Consider the following 14022-nt stretch of genomic DNA (forward strand, 5'->3'; position numbering starts at 1 on the left):
AGATGTGGGCCCACTGCTCTGTGCATGGGAAGGAGTTACCTGTTTAAGCATGTGTTTTGGGCTCTCCCCAGGGAGCTGTGGGGTCTTGGAACTTACTCAAATCCTTGAAAAAATTGTTTTTGTCTTTTTCTGGTTGTTGTTTTGTTTTTAATCCTCTTCTTTAAATTAGAAGTTGTTAATTCTCTGGTAATCACTCTAATAGAAAACTACCTTTTAGGTCTGCATTAGGCAAATTGGCCCAGGAGAGTTTTATCGCTGTTAAAATACACTCTTCATAGTTCATAGCAGAGGATAATATAATGATCGTTTATTTTTCTCCACTTATTTTTTGTTTTGTGTTGTATTTTTAAAAAAAATAAGTATCCTTTTTGGAACAAAAGAGTAGGGATGGTCATAAGCAGATAAATTATCAGTGCCAAAATACCTTGTTCGGCTTTCTGTTTCTTCCATTTTTTTTCTTTCTCACCTGGTATTTATGCTTTTCCTTGTCCAGTTCCTCACTAACTCACTGAGTAAACACTTCAAGAAGCCTAGGAATATATTCCAATATGATTTTGTTTCCTATATGATTTTCTTTTTATTTTACATAAAATATGCAGGAATATTGTTAGGAAAAAATGTATAAACCTTTTGGAAAAATGGAGAGACAAATCACATAAGAGGCAGTTAAGACTGTGATGCACAAATAAAAAAATCTCAACTCTCTAGTGATCAAAGAAATTAAGACCACAACCATGCAAGGGCAAACACTGACAAGTTTGGCAATAAAATGTCAAAAAGGGTATGAAGCAGTGTAAACTCTTATAAACTTCCAGTGGAAGTAAAATTAGTACAACCACTTTGAAATGCAATAGTATAGGTAAAGATATGCATAATATATATTCTAACCATATCATTTCTAGGAATTTGCCTTAAAGAAACTCTCCCACAGGAACACAGAGAACTATGTGAGGAAGTTAATAGCAGCATCCTTGTAATAGCAAAGAAAAACAGTGTGCAAAAAATAGATAAATAAAAATGGGGCATTATATGATTCTTTGCTACTTATTTTAAAAAGAGAATTGGGGTTGTGATGTATGTATGTACACTTATATACCTTTTTTTTCACGGAACATTAAAGCCTAGCATTTTTTCCATGCTATTAAATATTTCTATGAAAACATGTTTTTTAAATAGCTCCATGCTTTTTCATTTATATGAATGGATCATTTTTTACATTTAGTAATTCTGCCCTTATCTTATTTTATTTATTTTATTTAATTAGTTAATTAATTTATGTATATTTATTTTTGGCTGTGTTGGGTCTTCGTTTCTGTGCAAGGGCTTTCTCCAGTCGCGGCGAGCGGGGGCCGCTCTTCATCGCGGTGTGCGGGCCTCTCACTGTCGCGGCCTCTCCTGTTGTGGAGCACAGGCTCCAGACGCGCAGGCTCAGTAGTTGTGGCTCACGGGCTTAGTTGCTCTGCGGCATGTGGGATCTTCCCAGACCAGGGCTTGAACCCGTGTCCCCTGCATTGGCAGGCAGATTCTTAACCACTGCGCCATCAGGGAAGCCCTCTGCCCTTATTTTAATAGTAGTTTCCCTTTTTCCTTATTATGTTTCCCAAGTATTTAAAGGTATTGCCCACATTCTGCCTATTTCCTTAGGATAAATTACAACTCCCAATACTACTGCTGGCCAACCTTTCTGGAGTGTTTACTAATGCCATGTACTGTGCTCTGCGCCGCACGTGTATTCATTCTGTTAATCCTCATACCAACTCTGAGGTGGAGAAAGGGAGGCACAGAGGCGTTCATTGATTGGCCTGAGATGACTCCTCTAATAAGTGGTGGAGAGTTTGAACCAGGTAGTGTGACTCCCAAGTCTGTAGAACCCTGTGTTGTATTCCTTCTCAGTAGTTACTCAACTTTTAAGAAGGTCAGAAGGCGTGGTCATCTTTAAAGGTTCCTGATGCATATTGCCAGTTGCCTTTAGAAAGGACATTCTTATAAGTTGTATTTGTGTGTTTGGTTAATTTAAAAAGTTATTTTTTAAATTAGAAAGCAATGTGTGTTTGTGATAAACAACTCAAATAGTACAGAAACATGTAAGGTATGACTTAAGTCCCTTTCTCTCCTCTCCCCTCTCAGTGTATGATAACCGTTGTTAATACTTTCTTGTTTATGCCTCTAGAAATTTTTGGTGCTACATAAGTGCATACAGAAGTATATGTATATAATGTATATGTATATTTTCTCCCTAAATATATCGGATCCTAGAGAAGTTAAATCTTTTTTCCTTCTCCATATTCTCTTTTCATGTTCGTTATTGAAAAGGAAATGTGATTAATGAGAAAGATTGAGGAGTTTGTAGAATGTGTGTGAGTGTGTGTGTGTGTATGTGAGTGAGCGTGAGTGAGAGAGAGATGTACAGTCTCTTTCTGCTCTGGCTGCTTGCCCCTCTGTTTCCCGATTCATCCTGCCGACCTGATCACTCTTCCTACCATTTAGCCATGTTGTGGTCCAGGCCCCAGTCCCTTTTTTCCAGCTGGGTTATTTCCCCCACTTCTTGACCACTCACTCCTTTGCTCTGTTTCCACAGTAGCAGCAGTCCACATACCTACCAGCAGGGCATATTCTCACTGATCAAGTAAGTCTATTTAAAGAAAAGAGATGCTTAGGTCCCTATTGAATAAGGGAATTGAATATTGAATTAACTATTGTTGTCTGTATTTACAGTTCTGAATAATGGAGAGAACCATTTTAAAGTTGAATTCGATAGGTTTTATGTAATACCTCCTTTAGCCTCCGATCTCTAAATGTAGAAACTCTGACTTTCTAATTCTGTCACATCAGGAAGCACCTATTAAGTATTTATAAAGTTATTATATTTTTTGGGGGGTGGGTGGCATCATGGATTACATAAGAGTCTCCATTTCAAATCAGAAAATTCACTGCCAGCCTTGGGTGACTGGGGCTAAACTTACAGGTTCAGTAGTAAGAGCCCTGCTGTTGCCAAGGCAACTAAAATTCAAGATCATCTGGCCTCCAGGCAACCTTTTTTTTTTTTTTTGAATAAATTTATTTATTTTATTTATTTATTTTTGGCTGCACTGGGTCTTTGTTGCTGCGTGCGGGCTTTCTCTAGTTGCGGTGAGCGGGGGCTACTCTTCGTTGCGGTGCATGGGCTTCTCATTGCGGTGGCTTCTCTTGTTGCAGAGCACGGGCTCTAGGCACACGGGCTTCAGTAGTTGTGGCACATGGGCTCAGCAGTTGTGGCTCGCAGGCCCTAGAGCGCAGGCTCAGTAGTTGTGGCGCACGGGCTTAGCTGCTCCGCGGCATGTGGGATCTTCCCGGACCAGGGCTCGAACCCATGTCTCCTGCATTGGCAGGCAGATTCTTAACCACTGTGCCACCAGGGAAGCCCTCCAGGCAACCTTTTCCAGATTGGCCTCAAGTGCTTTCTCAGGAAAGGTCCTTCCCTGCCTCTTATGGCTTTGGGACCTCAAGATGGGGAGAGCCCAAGAAACCCTGGAATGATGTGAGGTTTGGAATTTTTGAAGGACGAAGTATATGGATTAGGTGGTCGTGTCCACGCTGGAAAGGAACAATCAGGTTATAGAGGAAGGAAAACAGTGTCTCCTTACCCTTGTATCTAAAACACGTGAACATCCGATTTTCTTTTTAACAGTTACTGTTTTATTCACATACTCATGATTCAGTAAGTCCTCCTGATGCTTGTAAGGTCTCATTCATTACTGACTGCCAGCTCTTCAGTGACTTGTGAGGGAAATGAGATGCTTGTGTTACCCAGCATTTGAGAGGATGGGTGACCAGCATCTGAAGTGATGAGGCTGGTTGGTCTAGGAGTTCTTCTCTTTCTGATGTCACAAGAAGTTACTGTTGCCTTGGCCAACATAATGTCTAGGGCAGGTGATGATGGTGGTTCTGTGGGGATTTGTCCCATGGGAATCAGGCTGCAGCTCGTTTCATGCTAAGCCTTGAGACACTTAGAAATGCCCCCATTTTTCTGAAGAACTTTCAGAGAAGTGGACCAGGCCACTTGAATTTGGAACAGAAAAAACCTTGTGCTTATCACTATTATTGGGCTGCAATTTTATATTTACTGGGGAGTGGCATGCCTTCTGAATTCAACCCAGCTGTTGGATTCATGCTAAATTTGATATTGTTTTTCCTAAGGAAAACTAGTACTTAGGTTATCCTTTCAGTTACCTGGGGCTAAAAATGCTCTTCTTTGGTTTTCCTTATACCTCTTTAGTAACTTCTGCATTCCTTAGTTAGCTCTGCGTTTTTTCTTTCTTATTTTAACACTGCTTTAGGTACATAAGCATCTTTTTGCAGCTAAATATTCACCGACAAATGCAAACAGCCATGAAGACCAATGAACCATCATGGAAGGGAGAGAAGTTCTTATATCCCGTGTTACCTGAATTAGTGAGCGTATCCAAGGGAGGGAATAAGAGAATTCTCAGCATAAAAAATGAAAGTGATATTAATAATGGCAGCTAACATTTTCTGAGCTCTCAGTCTGTGCCAAGTGCTCTACATGAGTAACTTCATTTGATCTTCACAGTGTAATCCATGGAGACCCCTCCTGAGGAAGGTACTACTAGCACCCCCATTTTATAGATAAGGAAATAAAGGCACAGAGAGTGCAGAGCTGCCAACTGCAAGCTGAAATAACTTTGGTGGGGGTCTCATGTTTTATTTATGCAAATTTTCCATTTAGTTTCGTACTATATCCGTGTTTTTTTTAATCTAAAAATAAATTCCTCCCCCAATCTTTCAGTAAATTGATGCATTGGGAAGATAATGCTCTATTTTTCCACCAGCTAGCCCCAGAGAGTTATGCACACAGCTGTTTGAGAAATACAGCCCTAAGAGTTATCAGTGATTTGGCCAGTCAACGAGTAGTTAGCCATAAATTAGAGGGGGCCCGTGGGCCTGGGATGAAGCCTAGCGCAGAGGCAGGGCCGAGGTGAGGAGGAGAGGGCAGGGGTTGGTGTGCATATGGGGGTTGGTGCTGGGGCACTTCATTCCAGAGGTCCTAGTTGAGTACTTGTTAGGACATTTGCTAGTGAGAGGAGGATACAAAGGTAGGAAATGTCTTTCACGGGGTTAGCAATCTAGTCTGGGAGGTAAAATACATATAACAGGCTCAACAGGCTTCTGCCTGATCACCTCATCACTCACTACCTGGTTCAGATGTTGAGGACGTCAGGTGCTCAGAGAAGGCAAAGCATGGTCTTTCTAGAGTGGTTGGGAAGGCTTCATGGAAAAGGAGAGACCAAAAAGATCCCCGAAGGATGGGTCACATTCTGAAGTCAGAGGAGGACCGTGTAGGCTAGTAAGTGATTCTACTTGCCTTGCTTCTCGTTTATTCTCTTTAATATTCATAGGTATATGCCTTTATAGTCTCTCTCAAAATCTTAGTTGTTTTCCCTAAGTTACTCTTTACAGAATTACCCCCAAGAGAACAGGACATATATGTATTATTGTTAGACTGGTTTATTTTGGTCTGAGTCAAGGATTGCCACTTGGTCGGCCATCGCTGGCAGATGGTGTCTTATGAGCCTGTGCATTATCCTTGCAGGAGCTGAATTTTAATGCACGTGGGTGAGGCCCTCACCCTTAGTTTGACACATTCTTTGCCGCTACTCTTGTCTGAACACCTGACCTGACTCAACATTGAGAGCATGTGCTTTTATAAACACTTGGTTTACAACTCAGGGTATTAGGTTTCATTGAAAAAAGGGAAAGGAACTTTAATAAATAAGTTCTCCTTAAGTGAAATTCCATTTAGAGCTTGAGAACCTGAGTTTAAAACCTAATCTGTCCCTTTTCCAAGTCTCAAAATTTCTTTTGCCTTTTTACTAAAGGAAGTAACATTTTGTTTTAAGCTACTGTTCCTTCTCTTCCCCTGAATAGTGCCTGGCTGCCTCAGAATGAGAGATTGAGAGAAGCTTGGAATTGCGAGCATTTAATAATTTTTAAAGCCTGGAAAGCCCATTTCTGTTTAATTTATATAACTTTTTCCACTGCATACAAGTAAGGGCCTGGAAGGAAAAAACCAGCCTGAAGAATACTTTCAATATAAGGCAGTGAGTGAAAACAGGTTTAGAAATGGAAGCTGCCTTTTTTTTTTTTTTTCGTGGACGCTGCCTTTAAACATAAAATTTTCAGTTTGTTTCTGCAAATACTTTTATCTTTCTTCTTAGCATTTATTTTGGCCACTTGCTGTCTTTTAGGTTACTGTAGTTGATAAAAGACTGCCAGAACCTATAATAATTCCTCCTTGCTTTTTGGCTGATAATCCTTTATTCTACATATAGTTCTGTGGTTTCATAAACTCCAGTGAGCGCCTTCGGTTAGAACTGGTGGAGATGCCCAGGAAACTCCCAGCTCACTTCTCAGCTCTGCCTGCCTCTGACTGAAAGACAAGCCACCTTCTTGAGTGTTGGTTTCTTGGTCCCAGCTTCACAAAGATGAAGTGGGCATTAGTCAATATCTGGTGGTTTTGAATGAAAGAAGGAGAGTGTGTGAGGTGTTTATAACTTCCATGGTAATTAGGAGAGAACAGTAACTTTGTTTGCTTACTTCTGACCTCGTGGGAAATGGGCTGGTTCTTTCTGAGGTTTCCTGTGGTGAGGATTGGTGCAAGTTGGGCCACGAAGATCTAGGGTAAAGAGCAGAAGTCATTGGCTTCCCTCTTCTAGCTGTGGAGCCCATAAGAAATAAGCCAGCAGTGAGGGCATATTAGAAAGGCAAGCAGTGGGACTTCCCTGGTGGTCCAGTGGTTAAGACTCTGTGCTTCCACTGCAGAGGGCATGGGTTTGATCCCTGGTCAGGGAAGTTCCACATGCTGGGCGGTGCGGGGGAAAAAAAAAAAAAAGAAGAAAAGGAAAACAATAATAAAGTTCATTTCAAAAAAAACAAAAGGCAAGCAGTGCAAGGGCCAGAGCTCTGGGCTGTCCGCTGTGTCCCTTCATGTATCACCTTCCCTCCACGCAGGCCCTGAGCGACCGCTTCAGCGGTGAGATCCCCGATGACCAGATGGCACACAGCTCCTTTTTTCCAGATGAGTACTTCACCTGCTCTGTCCTATGTCTCAGCTGCGGGTAAGTCCCCATCTTGGGCAAAGAGACTCAGAACGGTGCTTCGCAGACTTCACTGTGCATGCAGATCATGTGGGGTCTGGTTAAATTAGATTGTGATTTAAGGATGGGGTGGGGGCTGAGATAGGGTACTTCTAGCAAGTTTCCAGGTGATCCTGATGGTCTGGGGACCACACTTTGAGGTTGCAAGGGATCCCGGGACACATGGTTATGAAGAATCCCCTGAAGATTCCAACCTGGTTTAGATGTGAAATTGACTGGTTTGGGTAATTTTTACCACAGAAAACTTCAGGTTGCCTGTTTTTCTGTTTCTCTTACCAGAGCTTTCAATGGTAGTCATTCCATCCATTCAACTAATATTTGGTAGCCCAGTGTGTGCAAAGCACTAGGGTAGGTATCATTTCTAGTTGACTGCTTTCACAATGAGGGCAGATGCTTAGAGCACATTAGAATTATCCAGGGAGCTTTCAGAATTATTGAGGCCTGGGCCGCACCTCCAGGGATTCTCATTTAACAGATCTGGAGTGGGGCCTCAGCACTGGTGCATTTAAAAGGCTCCTCAGATGATTCTGAGACGTAGCTCACTTGAGAACATTGAGTTAGGGCAGTATTCTCAAACTTTAATCTGTGTATGCATCACCTCAGGATTTTGTTAAATGCAGATTCTGAATTGGCAGGTCTGGGTGGGATTCTGCATTTCCAACAAGCGCCCAAGTGACGCCTGTGCTGCTGGTCCATGGATCGCACTTTGTTACAGGGGGACAGAGCGGTGGTCCTCAGATTTTAGCATGCATCAGAAAAACCTGAAGGACATGTTAAAACACGTAGTTGGGCCTTGCCCCCAGTTTCTGATTCAGTAGGTCTGATGTAGGGCCTGCGAATTTGCACTTCTGATACGTTCCCAGGTGATACTGATGTTGCTGGCTGGGGACCACACTTTGAGGCTCACTGGATTAATTTGAGCCGTTAATCGCTCTTCAGTCACAGTGTAGTGACTTGTCTGATGGAGCCCAGGGGATTTAAATGCAGTGTGTCAGGGTCAGATTGCAGGCTCTGTCTTGCAGACACTCCCCCAGCTCTGCACCCCCTTCACCACTGCAGTGTCTTTGCTCTCAACAGGACTTCTGCTCCTGTCCTTCACATTCGTCCATACAGAGGAGACCTGAACCTTTTCTGTTATGAATGGCCTTTTTGCATTGATCCCTGTAGGCCACCTGCTGGGTCACCACCTTGGCTCTGGGTTTGTAAAAAGGACTTGGCTCTTGGATTATACAGTCTGGGCTACGGAGAACTGGGCATTGTCTTGGAGAGGAAGGAGGGATGGTAATTACCAGTGTGACTTGCCTTCCTTTAGCGGGCCCCATGAGCCCAGCAGGAGGCTTAGGCTCTGTTAGATCATCACTTTTCCATGCTGTGCCTCACTAGGGTTTCCAGAACTTTCCCTTCTATCGCAGTGAAATTCTAAAGTCCCGATCCCTGGTTTTGCGTTGTCAGGATAGCAGAGCTCACTATTCATTTGGAAGGTTTTCTTGTTCAGCTTAAGCCTCCTCTTAATGCACTGCCAAATCTTGAGGGTCGGTTTTTGTTTTACATCTTGGCAGCCTGTTCTGGTTAAACTTCCCATTTCATGCTGTTTGGATTTTTGAGTTCCCTGAGGGCCATTCAGGTTTTATCTCTGGTCAAGGTGGTGTCTTCTGGCTCCTCCGTTCCTACTGAGGGACCAGGTGGTTTTCCAAGAAATTACTCCTTTGGCCCTTTGTCCTCACACAAGAGTAATAGTTGCTTTACCTGTGTAGTGATGTTGATTGCAAGTATGAGAGAGGCACGTGGGTTTCTGAAACAAACTGCCCTCTCTCTGCTCAGTATTCAGGGCCTGGTTAATTATGGAGCTCTGGTTTTGACCCTGGGTCTGGCTCAGGGTCAGAGACTCTTGAGCGTAAGCGGCACTGGCTCCTTTTAGCGGCTTCATTGTCAGCTTTTGGGCTTCACTCAGGGCTGGATGTAAGAACAGCATGAATCACGGGAAAGAAGGAGTACCTCATGAAGCCAGCAGCCGCTGCAGATACTCTCACCAGTATGACAACCGGGTTTTTACCTGCAAGGTGAGTCCACCCAGCTTCTTCCCTAGCAGCTGGCTTGCTGGCCACACTCTCCTTTTGGGAAGACTGGCTTGGGACCATTCTTTGCTGCATCCCAAAGTATTTGGTACTCAAATTGAATATCTCTGGAACTTCTCTCCAGCTCTAACCATAAGAACTCACATATCTGTTGCTGGGGACTCCTTGGTTTATTTTTTTAAGCTTCAGTTACCCTTATTTATGCTTATATGCAAGGGTCATCTACATTGACTATCATTCTTTTCTTTTTTTTTTTTGCTGCACCGCACAGCTTGTGGGGTTTTAGTTCCCTGACCAGGGATGGAACCTGGGCCCTTGGCAGTGAGAGTGTGGAGTCCTAACCACTGGACCGCCAGGGAATTCCCATACATTGACTATTCATTCTTTTTTTTTTTTTTTTACTGATATAAAGTTTATTTTAAAATTTCCATTTATATTTGTAACTTATAGTTTGAAATATGTCTTTGAAAAATCAAAGAATAATCTTTCTTGAAACCTCTTAATTGTCAACTGTTATTACCAGCATATCTTTAATTTATTAAGAAGTTATTTATTTTTCACTGGCTATATTTAACATGATGTTACTATGAGTTTAATGCATGGAAACAAAAAGACAATTCTTTACATTTTGGTAGAGAAAGGAATGAGTTTGTTTTTAATAAGAAAAAGCCAGCACTAAAATTTTACTCGTGGTCATGTTGTCATTATCCAGAATGATAAAGAGAATAATGATCTCCTAGTTCAGTTTTCCCATTCTAGTACCATTTCGATGTTTTCAAAACTCACAATTTAGAGATAAATATTTCTTTGGAAGACTATTCATTCTTAAGAGCAGAATTGCTGTTTAGAAAGCCAATTTTGATGGATTTCTCCTGTCTGTGACAGGGATATAATTTATAGCTCAGTTTTGGGGCCTGGGATGGGTATACATTCAATTCATAATCATTTAGGGCACTGACTTCCTTTTTTTTTTTCTTGAGATATTTTTTTTTAAACATCTTTATTGGAGTATAATTGCTTTACAATGTTGTGTTAGTTTCTGCTGTATAACAAAGTACATCAGTTATATGTATACATATATCCCCATATCTCCTCCCTCTTGCATCGCCCTCCCACCCTCCCTATCCCTCCCCTCTAGATGGTCACAAAGCACCGAGCTGATCTCCCTGTGCTATGCGGCTGCTTCCCACTAGCTATCTGTTTTACATTTGGTAGTGTATATATGTCAATGCCACTCTCTCACTTCGTCCCAGTGTACCCTGCCCCCTCCCCATGTCCTCAAGTCCATTCTCTATGTCTGCGTCTTTATTCTTGTCCTGCCCCTAGGTTCTTCAGAACCATTTTTTTTTTTTTTTTTAGATTCCATATATATGTGTTAGCATACGATATTTGTTTTTCTCTTTCTGACTTACTTCACTCTGTTTGACAGACTCTAGGTCCATCCACCTCACTACAGATAACTCAGTTTTGTTTCTTTTTATGGCTGAGTACTGTACCATTGTATATATAGGGCACTGACTTCTTTAGAGAAAGACTTTCTTCTGCTGTGCTAAACTCAGGGTCTGTAAACCCTCAGCTGGTCTGGTTTGTGGGCAGTGGGGCTGAACAGGGATGTGGAGAGGCCAGGGGGTCTGGTGAACAGAGCAGAAGCTGGCAGAGTGCTCCATGTTTCAGGCCTGCTACGAGAGAGGCGATGAAGTCAGCGTGGTGCCCAAGACGGCTGCTTCCACCGACTCCCCCTGGATGGGTCTCGCAAAATATGCCTGGTCTGGGTGAGTTTCAGCTACCGGTTGTTTGGTGTGTTTGTCTCTCCACGCACCTTGTGGGGTTACAGTATCTATTTGCCTTCCTTGTAGGTACGTAATTGAATGTCCCAATTGCGGCGTGGTCTATCGTAGCCGGCAGTACTGGTTTGGAAACCAAGATCCTGTGGATACAGTGGTGCGGACAGAGATTGTGCATGTGTGGCCTGGAGTAAGAGCTGTTTTATTTTTCTGTTTTCTCTTGTATTGTCCAGTCCTGTGTGTGGGAGAGCAGAACTTGTTTACAATTAAGGTTAACCATGAATTTCAATATACTGGTGGTTTAGGAAGGTGTGATCTGGAGAGCCTTTATTGTTCTAGACCCTTAAATTTTTTCCATTTCTTCTTGCATAAATATTAGAAGCACAACTTTATTTATTTATTAAAAAAATTTTTATTTATTTGGCTACACCAAGTCTTAGTTTCATCATGCAGGCTCTAAGTTGCAGCATGCGGGATCTAGTTCCTCGACCAGGGATCGAACCCAGGCCCCCTATATTGGAAGCGTGGAGTCCTAACCACTGGACCACCAGGGAAGTCCCTAGAAGCACAACTTTAAATAAACTAAAAATTGCTGTATAGTTATATTGCCTTAGCAAATAAAGCTTTATTTTTTCATATTCTCCTCACTCATTTTCCATATGTGTATGTTTGTATAGATGCAGTTACAATTTATGTGCCACTTAACTGCTTTTTTCTCATACACAATTTTGCTTTGTTTCTACATTGTTTTCACTTTTCACAGTTCTCATTTGTAATCACTGTGTAATATTCTGTCTAGTATTATAGTTCGATTTTGTTCATGCTGTTTATGATTTTTTTTTTTTATTATCGAAGAAAATGCTATAGTGACCATCTTCATGTAAGAGAGACTTTGTTTTGGAGTATATTCTTCTTGAAGTATATTCTGAGAAGCGGAATTACTATGGACCTTTACTGTTTTTAATTTGACTTTTGAATTCAAGATGTTGGAAAAACAAATCTGTTCATGAGGCAGTGATATGGTGCTTTCATTCTGCATTAAACCACAGTTCACACTTGGAATTACCCATAAATCACAACACATCCAAAACCTTTTTCCTTCACAGAAGAAAGATAAGCGATTTTCTCTAAGGGACTTATTTTACTTGGAGGTGTTCCCCTTGCTGGGTGATTCCTAAAGCCTCCGGTCAGCCTAATAGGCCTATCTGCAGATCCACCTTTGAGCTTTCCTGGATCCTGCAGATACCAGAGAACTGGAGATTTCCTTATTGTTTTGTCATCTTCTTTCCAGTTTCCAGCTCCACTGGAATTGGTTACTGCAGTGTGGTCTCATTTCTGCAGGCTGCCCCCTTGACATGATGGTCCAGGCCATTCTGTCCCAAGGATTTAATGTAGTCTTGAACTAGTATAACTTTCTCATTAGACTTCTTTGATCTTTTGTTTTTGATCTGTGTTCTTTCTTGTAAAAGCTATCATCCTTGTGGTAGTTTATATTCCAAGAAAACAGTAATACCAGTTTATTTTTAGGCTGTATTCCTCATAGTCCTTGGGATTAGGGAATATAGGCTCCTCCCCTTCTCTTTGTTCACTCATTCATCACCATACATTGTTGAGTACTATGTGCCCAGAATTGAACTAGATACTTACAAAAAAGAAAAAGGATTATTGTGCTCAGTTCAGTCTAATAGGGAGTTGGATGCATAAAGAGACATTGCACTTACATGTGGAAATAGGATTCCTAGAGATGTGCAGATATTAGAGGAACTGAGATGAAGGGTTCCTAACCCAGCCTGGGGTGGGAGGCCTCCTGGAAGAGGTGTCCTCTTTTTTTTTTTTTTTTTAATAATTTATGTTAACCCTCTTATTTATTCACTTATTTTGGCTGTGTTGGGTCTTCATTGCTGTGCGAGGGCTTTCTCTAGTTGCAGCGAGCGGGGGCCACTCTTCATTGTGGTGTGCGGCTTCTCATTATGGTGGCTTCTCTTGTTGTGAAGCACGGGCTCTAGGCGCGTGGGCTTCAGTAGTTGTAGCACGTGGGCTCAGTAGTTGTGGTGCACGGGCTTAGTTGCTCCGTGGCATGTGGTATCTTCCCAGACCAGGGCTCGAACCCATGTCCCCTGCATTGGCAGGCGGATTCTTAACCACTGCGCCACCAGGGAGGCCCGAGGTGTCCTCTTAACGTAAGTATTTCCTGGGTTGTGTATCTCACTTAACAGGCAAAGTAAGTTCTGAATTGAACAGTTGTGCACCAAGTCTTACGGTCACCTTGAAGAGAAGAATAATATCAGCAATGACTCATGGGTATGATATTGTCTAGAAGCCAGAGGGATTCCTGGCCTGTCCCCGTTCTTCTCTGCCAGGGAGTTTGTGGTTCTGAGTTGGCTGGGATGAGTGTATAACTTGTTCGAGACCCCTCTCTCTCCTTCCTTTTACTCCCTTCGCTCAGAGCATGATGGGAGCCTGCATTTTCATTTCAGACTGATGGATTTCTGAAGGACAACAACAATGCCGCCCAGCGCCTCTTGGACGGGATGAACTTCATGGCTCAGTCGGTGTCTGAGCTTAGCCTTGGGCCCACCAAGGCTGTGACGTCCTGGCTGACAGACCAGATCGCCCCTGCCTACTGGAGGCCCAACTCCCAGATCCTGGTATGGTGTGGCAGGATGCCCTGCACCCCTGGCACGGCCCATTCTGCTTGTGCTGCTTCGCCCTGTCCTACGCTTGCTCTGTGAGGGGGCTCTGAGTTTCTCTCTCGGATTAGCTCTCAGAGTGTTGGAAAGGGTGGGGTATGCTGAGGCAGCCAGTGTCCTCTTTGCCCACTGATCTCCCTTTGTTATTTTGCAAGTATTTTCCTTGCGGTGGATTTTAGTTTCTTTCCCTGCAAGGGCCAGTTATTATTGGTCAGATGTCTGAGGTCATACATACAGAATCTGGAGGAAAAGGGGCCTTTAGAGGTCATTTAGGGTCATCCTCAGCTTGAGACATAAACGTCATGGCACCTACAGCAAG

General features: G+C 42.7%; 1 protein-coding gene across 5 annotated transcripts in view; it reads left to right on the plus strand.

Annotated features, from left to right (window-relative positions):
- Window positions 1-14022, plus strand: part of ZFYVE1 (zinc finger FYVE-type containing 1) — a 49671-nt gene that overhangs the window by 31276 nt on the left and 4373 nt on the right. For all 5 annotated transcript variants that reach the window (XM_082451628.1, XM_082451626.1, XM_082451625.1 and 2 more), the window contains 5 exons: window positions 7009-7115; window positions 9106-9214; window positions 10904-11001; window positions 11086-11203; window positions 13491-13661. In XM_082451628.1, coding sequence (XP_082307754.1) covers window positions 7009-7115; window positions 9106-9214; window positions 10904-11001; window positions 11086-11203; window positions 13491-13661 — 603 coding nt within the window. The remainder of the gene's footprint in view (window positions 1-7008; window positions 7116-9105; window positions 9215-10903; window positions 11002-11085; window positions 11204-13490; window positions 13662-14022) is intronic.

This window comes from Balaenoptera physalus (genome assembly GCF_965194825.1).
Source record: "Balaenoptera physalus genome assembly, chromosome: 2".
NCBI classification, from domain to species: domain Eukaryota; kingdom Metazoa; phylum Chordata; class Mammalia; order Artiodactyla; family Balaenopteridae; genus Balaenoptera; species Balaenoptera physalus.